The 8,713-nt window shown below is 46.4% G+C and overlaps 1 protein-coding gene and 1 long non-coding RNA gene across 3 annotated transcripts in view; one reads left to right on the forward strand and one right to left on the reverse strand.

The window, feature by feature from the left end:
- The window catches only part of SRP14 (signal recognition particle 14), a 5,105-nt gene extending 4,817 nt beyond the window's left edge, over positions 1-288 (reverse strand). The window contains exons 1-2 of the mRNA XM_006018510.3: positions 147-288; positions 1-60 (exon numbers count right to left, since the gene is read on the reverse strand). Coding sequence (XP_006018572.1) covers positions 1-60; positions 147-170 — 84 coding nt within the window. The 5' untranslated portion in view covers positions 171-288. The remainder of the gene's footprint in view (positions 61-146) is intronic.
- Positions 230-7,021, forward strand: LOC112549405. Of its 2 annotated transcripts, XR_003092802.1 has the most exons (4): positions 230-360; positions 1,992-5,863; positions 5,981-6,046; positions 6,548-7,021. It is a non-coding gene; the product is annotated as an uncharacterized LOC112549405 (long non-coding RNA). The 2 variants fall into 2 exon arrangements; XR_003092801.1 differs by having other exon boundaries at positions 5,981-7,021.
- The last annotated feature ends 1,692 nt before the right edge of the window (positions 7,022-8,713 follow it).

Below are 8,713 nucleotides of genomic sequence, written 5' to 3' on the forward strand. Positions count from 1 at the left end.
GATGAAGACGCTGCCCGAGGTGCGGCACTTCTGGAACAGCCTCGTCAGCTCTGTCAGGAACTGCGGAGACACGGCGCAGCGTTAGCGGGGAGGGAAGGGAAGGGAAGGGAGAGGCCGGCCACGCGGCCCCGCCACCCGACCCGCACCTGCTCGCTCTCCAGCAGCACCATGGCACCACCACCCCACTCCCGGCTCCGCGCCGCCTACGGCCCGGAAATGGCGCCGGAACCGGAAGCGCAGGCCGTGCGCCCTCGCCCTTCCACCCCGCGCCTCACGGTTGTATTAAGCTTCCCCCGGGGGTTGTGGCCGCTGTTCCTGCCGCACGCTGCGCTGGCGGCCAGGCCAGTGGCCGTGTTTGGGGTGAGGGAGGCATTTCCCCTCGTAGCGGGTGGGTCTGGGCTTCCGGGGCCTTTGGGAACAAGCTGTGCAGCCGCCACCCCCCGCGGCAGGCTGCGGCGTGGGGCGAGGCTTGGCCACCGTTTTACCCAGAGGGCTTGTGGGGGAGGGTTTGGGATTGGAGAGGGATGATCCTGCCTCAGGCAGGGGCCGAGGGCGACCACCTCTTCCGAACTGAAAAGCAGGCCACGTGCCCGCCCCGCCCCGCCCCGCGCGGAGCCGGGGAGGGCGGGGGAGGATGCAGACTGTGCTTGGCGGCTCCCTGCCCCGGGAGCCCGCGTTGGCTGCGCTGCCATGGTGGCGCACCCCCTTGCCCACCCGGCAGCAACAGGGGGTATAACTGTGCTGTTGCTGCCATCCCTGCGGGCAGGGGGCGCCTCACCATGGGGGAGCAGCCAGCACTGGGCTGCCGGGCCCACCCGTTCCCCTGTCCCCAGGAGTGCATGCAGCAGTGGGGAGCTGCCTTCTCCCCTCCCCCGCAACACACTCCTGGACAAGTTGCCTGTGACTGTCCTGTTCTCCAGCCAGATCCTGTGGCTGCACTTTCCTGGCCCATGTGGCTGGGCAGCACCCCCAGGTGCCAACCCTGCCCCACTTCCTCCCTCATCATGGGGGGCATCAGTCTGCCTCCCCCTCCCCCCATTTACCCACAGGCAGCTGGGGAGCTGCTCTCCACTGCCTGGGGCTGTATTGCCAGTCATGTGCACGTGACACACCCTGTGTCCCACTCCCCCTAGCCCCTTACAGGCTGGGACTCTGTCTGCCTGCAAAGGGAAAACCCGCTGTTTCCTGTGGTTTTCCGCACAAATGGAAAAACCCAGATCCCTGCACAGAGTACTGGGAATCTAGGACAGATGCTGTCCTGGAGTCATGCAGCCCAGGACTGGAAGTTGATCTTTAAATTTTAGGACTGTCCTGCCCAATTATGGATGGGTGGTCACCCTAACTAGATGACCTCTGGAGGTCCTGTCCTGCCTGACTGCTCTATGATTCTGTGATCCCTATCCAAACCTTCCTACACAAATCTATTGTCTAACCTCCTAGCAAACTCCACAGCCAACCCTGACGCTACACCAGACAATACCATAGGCACTGACTTTTGCCAGGGAAGAGGCCTAGCATGATGGACATGTAAAAAAGTTTTACGCATTTCCGGTGACAGCCCTCTTCCCGAGCTAGGGCCCTTGGGCCCCCACATACTTGGTGCCTCTGCATAATATAGCAACCTGCCCCAGGCGGTGTGGGGAGGGGGAGAGGGGACCATGGCTGCCAATGCCCTGCTGTAGAAAGAGAATCTGAGGGTGGTGGACACCGAATGCAGCTGGTTGTTGGTTCAGAGAAGAAAGCTTGACTTTGACAAAAAGATCAAAGCCCGTGAGACTGGTGCCATGAGGGAAGCAGAGCGTGGCAGGGCGTGGAGGAAGGGCACACTCAGTTTGTGACTTACAGTCAAAGTTCTGAGTGGGCATTTCCTGTCAGCCCCGCGCAGGTTCAGCGCTGAGGGCAGGGCTTTTTGCAAGAATCAGTACTTGTTCTACCAGATTCCTAATAAAGCAGTGAAGAATTTTGTCTTTTGTTCTCCCTGGCTCTGGCAGACTGGGAAGGGAATTAATGAAGAAGGAAAGAGTAATGGCAATCCTCAAGACTTTACCTTGATGAATATACCTCTGGGCCTACAATGTCAACGAGGATGAAAAGTTGGTGTCACCACTCACATCAGTAATGGTAGGGATGTAAGCAATTTTTAGAAGGGAGAGTTTGGCGTTCCTCAGAAGGATGGCTCAATAAATTGTGGAAGAGAATTGGTGGTCCTTTTTATCACAGCCCCTTGTGGTGTGTCTGCAGATTGCTGAAGTGGCAGTAGGGGGTGCTGTAATTACACAGACAAAATGAGGGACAGTCTGTGCCAAAAGTGCAAATGAAGAAATGAGACGGGTCATCATAACTTTGGCAGATCTCAACAAACTACCTCATTTTTATTTATTCTTATTTTGTCATCAGAGCAGGTACTTTTCACAGACCTCTGATGCTGAAGGGTCCCCAATCATCCATGTCTTTTCAAGTGCTGTATTATTTTTCAGGAAAAAAAGGTTACCAGACAATTGCTTACATTTGTTCTCATAGTGTATACCATACAAAACCTTGGGGCTTGAAATGTGACAGATTTGTTATTTTTCCAAGTCCTCTGAGAACTGATATTTTAATGGGACATCTTCAGTGGCAGTAACAGAAACAGCACAGTGGTAGCACCTGGAGACCTGGACCCTAGTGCACTAAGAGACCATCTCTGCCCAAATGTATTAAGATTGAAGTATAAGAAAAGAAAGGAGCCCAAGATGATCACAAGATGATACTTATGCCGTCACAGCACACAAACTCCCTAACCACAGTTGGAAATTTGTGCAGAGAACACAGCAGAGGAAAATAGTAAAGGTGGGATTTGGAGGAGGACAATAAGCTGTAAACACCTGTAAAGTAATGCATAAGGTGTATCATGGGAGAAGGCACAGAAGTATCCATCTATAACTGTCCAAAGATGCATTCTGTGTATGTTGATGAAACAGAAGGATGGAAGTGGAAAAACAATAATTGCACCACATACCTTAGACTAAGTTCTTGGTTGTGACCCTTATTTTCACCATATGCTTCTTGTGTGAACTTCAGAAGTTCCTTAACTTCCACTTAAATTATGCAATGGCAATAATTATCCCTCCCTTCTCCACAAGGTTGTTGTAAGGCTCTATTCATATTTGTGAAATGTATCAATTAACATCGTAGAAGGGATTTTTTCCTTTGGCCCACACACTGCTAAGCAACTTCTGGCAGCTACAGTAGCAGCTTTCTTTCAGTGCTTTTGTTTTATTTACTGCTGTCTCTTCTCTAAGTGAAACCTCTACTGCATTCAGAGGTACGATTGTGTCAGTGTAGTCATGCCCAAGCCAATTTTAATCTGACTAGCCTGGGTACAGGTAAGCATTATGGACAGGGAAGCATGAGCTATAAAAGCCTGGTTGGGACATTAAGTATGCGCTTGTGGGGCCGGCCTGCGCTGAAGCCATGTGTTGTCTGGGTAGATTAAAAGGAGCTCAGGTGTTGCAATCACACTTCCAATTGCAATGTGGATATATGCTCAGTCTCTTGCCAGATCCCCATCAGTCTTTACCAGAAAAAACAACTTGTCTGAGGGAAGTATGGCAGAGAATAAAGAGGAACTCAAGGGCAAACAAGCATGGAGGAAAAGATGGAAAAATATCTCAGGGGTATAGATGAGACGGAGAAACCACAGTGAAGGGAGATGCTACAGACACCAAAAAAGAGCATGTCATCACAGACTGCATAGTAAGAGTCAGGCAGAAACAGACTGCAAGGGACACTTCTGAAGATGGTAGAGGTAAAAGCAAGTATATCACGTGTCTGCAGTATACCCTCCTCCTAAGACAACAGTACAGTGATGTCACAGTAGCAAAAGAAATCAGTGGGTACTGATACATAGCAGAGGCATTGCTCTTTCATAACCTTAAGACATGTCATGTGATTGGGGTCAGGCAATAAAGATAAGCCTCTTAGCAACACTTCTGTTTGCTGCACTTCAGAATATTGTGGCAGTAGAACACTAGAATTTGGGGAAAATGGAGCAAATAAAACCACCTGAATCATTAAATCTTGAAAGAAACCTGGCAGAGAACTGGAGGAGGTTGTAATGCTTCCAAACTTTCCTGGAAGCAAGCAGCACTGCAGAGAATCAGAGAAGGTGAAACCCTCCGTGCTGTTACATGTGGTAGTAGAGGCAGGAAACACAATATGTAAAACCTAGAAGAACTAAATTAAATTCTTGATCATGCTTGGTAAACACTGAATTAACTGGGGAAGATTACTGCTCATTATGGACTCATATATAGATATTTTAAATTCAGCTATTGCGTACCACATTGAGCAGCAATGTAATACTGTAGTGTAAATTACAGTTTGCTCATCGTGAGACTCCAGATAAGTTAATAACAGATAATGACCCACAATTCACAAGTGGCTCACTTGGCAACCCTCTTTGATCTCCCAGTTCAAGCACACCACATCAAACTCCAACTATGCACAGTCAAATGCGTTAGTGGAAAAACCACTATGCAGAGCGCAGAACTTGATAATAAAAACAACAGAACCCTGACATATTCCTAGGGTCTGTAATTAGCACTGTTAGATACTGAAGCACACCTCTGCTTTATTAGGATCATTAGTTCAATGGATAATGGCCAGAAGATAAAAATTTTCAGTGCCAACATCTTATAGGTCCCTTGAGCTAAGTACAATTAATGCTGAATTACAAAAAAACTCAAACCAAGCCAAAACAAAGCAAGAAAGAAACCTATGTGCCAGGAAACAATTAGAGAAAATAATACTATGACAAGAATGCCAAACAGTTACTCCCTTTACAAATGGGAGAGAAAGATATATTTTAAACAGAAAGTGACCAGCAGCCTGCCAAAATAACAGGTTTGGACCATCAGCATCAATCAGACACCCTAGCCTTGAATGTGGGTCACTCCTACAAAAGAAGTAGAAGACATCTAGACCCCCCCCCAAAAAAACCCAAGATACTGGTTCTTTATTTTCTGAGGTTATTCAAAATGCTACGAACAGCATTCTTGGGCAGACAGAAGTAACATTTGCCTATCCAGTCACCAACAATGAAAAACACCAGGAGCTCCAGGCCAGGTGTCAGATCCTGCTGGCAGCCAAGCAAGAGATTGCCAAAGGAACTGTTTTAAGAACAAGTAGCCATGTGATCAGAAAGGCATCCAGATTCACAAAATGGTAGTTATGGAAAAGATGTTCCAGAAGAGGCAAAAACATCTTCTCTCACATCTTAGAATTCAGGTCATGTCTTCCAACTTCCATCCTAGACATTTTTATTTGTATGTTTTATTAACTGGCTGTATTTGTGAGTGCTTTAATAAGTCCCTTTAACTATTTTCACATTTAAGAGCTGCTGTATGGTTCCCTTAATGCTTTTCTTATGTCTCCAACTGTACCCCAATTTGACACAAGGGTTGGGGGAATGGGACAGGGGAAAGCTGAATGATCATGGCCCTCCCCTGTCCTACATTCTGAACAGGTTCTCATAGGTGCAGATAAAGCTGGGATAAGTTCCTGAAATTTTGCCTGCCTTCTCTTCTGCTTTGGCAGTGCCCTTGGTAGCAGTTTATGTGTACAGGGCTGGGGTCTGGGATAAAGCAGCTGGCTTTTCTTTGTCTGTGATTCACCTGGGCTGTTAGAGGACATGCGTCCAAGAAAATACACAGCCGTTTTAAACAGAGTGTAACATTTTAGCCCTTAATACATTGGGACACAAGTAGGGGAGCTATTAGGAGCAGAGGAACAACGCAGAATAAAGCAAAAAACCTACAATTAAAAATCAAAAGGCAGGAAGAGAAGGGGAAAAACGGACAAAAGGAGTGTTCCAACCAAACAGGTAGGGAAGCAATGCTGATATTGCAGTTAATTTATATAATCTGGTTACATTTTCTTCATCCTCCCTGTTCCTCATTAAGTTTTTCCTTATTCTGGCCACTGTTTTTCTTCTTCCCAGCTCTCAAGAGCCTGCAGTTAGTGAGAAGAGCAGAAGTAGCCTGTCTCCACACAGAATTTTTGTAAAGTAAGACCTACCTCCAGCCACTGTTCATCTCTAGGCTGCCTTTCAGCCCCAATAGCCAATACTCTTCTTTTATTCAAACTAAGAGGTGGAACCCCTCCTTCACTCTCGCAACTGTTGGCTAACAAATACTGGCTAACAACTGTTAGGCCTCTTGGCCCTAATCATGGATGGATACCAAGGGCTTCTTTCCATTAGAAGGAGGGGTCTCCCTGCTCTCTGGCCTTCGAGCCGGGACATTAAGAAGTGAACATGGGGCCACAGACACAGGGACACTGTGTCTTCATTCTTTCATGCACACGCACATACACACTTGTGACCTTCCCCTTCATTATCTCTTTTCTGAGAAATCCCCAGATTCTAGGAGAATAAATCCAAAGTTATTAGAAATTAAAATAATAATAATAATTGATAATAGTAACTGCTTTGCACTTTATTATAGAGCCTCCCATGTGAAGAACTCAATGTACTTTGTAAACACTGAACCCCAAATTCTCCTTACAGTTACATTCCACTGATGTCAGTGGAGTTGCATGGTGTAACATGGGGCAGAACTTTGTATATTTCTAACTGTAAGTACTTTAAACTGCGATATTTGGGGCAAAAATAATTTTCATTAAATAATTCACAAAGTATGGAGGTTGATTCGGCTGCCATTTAAGTTAATTGCAAAACTTCCATGACGTTCAGTGGTTCAAGATCAGACATGTACAGCACTGTGTACCCTACTGTATAGACCATACTTATGAAACCTCACAGTTCATCTCCCTGGTAGAAAGGGATAATATGGTGGTCGCTCCCTTATCAATAGCAGATTCTTTATATAGAGGCGTAATATCTGATGTAAGAGTTATGCAAAGCAGCAGTGAGCTAAATAAGTTAAAGCTTTCTGGCTGCATCCAGACATGCACTTTAATGTGCAGTAGCCTATTTTGCTGCTTATTAAAGCATCACGTAAAAAACTGTGATTATGCTAATGTGCAGTGAAATAGGCTACTGCATATTAAGCGACACTTAAAAACTGTGCATTCATTACTGTGCATTAAGGCAGCCTAATGGACATTTCTTTGGTACCTCACATTGGAGGTACTAAATTGAATGTGCATTAGAAAAAGTGCCTTAACATAAGTGTAGATGCACACCCTCTCTTTCTTTCACATGGCATTAGATATCAACTTCCAAATCTATGAGCCACTGTCTGGCGCTATCGTTCAATGTGCAGATTTCATCTACCCCATCCGGACATTTGTAAAGATTGCAGCTTCTGCTTAGGTGCTGTGATGTTTGTTGGACACTGAATTCACACAGGGGGCTGTCCAAGATTTTCATCTTGTGAAGTGTTGTTCTGAAGCATCTGTATCCAGATCTCAGTTGGCTTGACCCACGCTTCTCTGTCAAGGTCATGTCCAATGGGCAACTCACTCGGTGTTGATATAAAACTGTAGGAATAGATCTGACCCTTCCCAGTGGTTGGCCCACTCTGTTGCTGCCCATAGGTTTGGTTTAGCCCTCTATTGCTGCCCATAGGTTTGGTCCTCATTCTCTTTCAGGAGCGTGTGGGCTTCACGTACAAGTGGTTTATGACTTTTAAGCCTCCATCTGTTTGGGTGTTCAGTTAACAGTTGATGGGGCAGGTGATTTTTGTAATCTCTTGCCTTTATTGCCAGTAATGATGTAAGGGTGTCTTTTGAGTTAGAGCTGAAGGGTAGAGAAGTGATAGAGATTTGCTTGACATCAGTTCTTTCTCTTTGGAATGCTGTAATTTCAGAAATACAGCTATGCAGTTTTGAAAAGGTACCACCGCTAATGTTACAGCTCTAATTTGGTTCTACAGCAGTGATTTTCAGCCAGGGTGCCACAAGATCCTTTTAAGAGTACCGTGCAATATTAGTACCGTTAGGTGTGCGAACAGCTTCACACGATTCACAAGAGTATCAAAACCTTTCTGACCTGTTATGGTCCTTCTGAATTCTGTGCAACAAAGAGTAGCTCCATCATTTTTCTGTAGTCAAGAAAGCTAAGAGCTGGCAGTTTCTGAGGGCTGCCCTGAATCTAATGAGATATGCCTGGACTCTAAAAGATTGAGAACAACTGTTCTACAGAACAGTTTGGGAGACAACATGAAGAATATTGTATCCAACTGAAATTGCAGTGTGGGAATTGTAGGTCAGTGAAATTTGGTTAGAAACTGGAATCTGGACTGGGAAGGTACAGTTATGCAAAATTGCCATGAGGTCTTTAATGGCCCCCATTTCACATTTCATTAGGATGCTGGAACTCCTAGATGTATCATCTCCCCTAATACCATGTAGGACCTTGTTTCCTTAGGTGGATAAGGGCTGCTTATTGATTTATAGCATCATTCCTGTAGTTCCTATGTGCTCCTCAGAGATCACACAACCAAACAGACCTGACTTGACTGTGAGATGTAAGGATCACAGCATAAGCCAGGGGTAAGCAACGTTTTTTGGCCGGAGTGCCAAAAAACACCACAGTGCCTACCTTGGAAGCTGCCGGAGTGCCAGCATGCCAGAAAAACAAAATGAAGGCAAGGGGTACATGGCAGGATGCCCTGCTTGTGCCCCTTGCCCCCCACCCAAAGCCCCTAACCCCCAGCCCTGCCACCCTGTGCCCCCCACCCAAAGCCCCTGCCCCCCAGCCAGGCTCTGT

Source organism: Alligator sinensis, unplaced genomic scaffold (genome assembly GCF_000455745.1).
Source record: "Alligator sinensis unplaced genomic scaffold, ASM45574v1 scaffold262_1, whole genome shotgun sequence".
NCBI lineage: Eukaryota > Metazoa > Chordata > Crocodylia > Alligatoridae > Alligator > Alligator sinensis.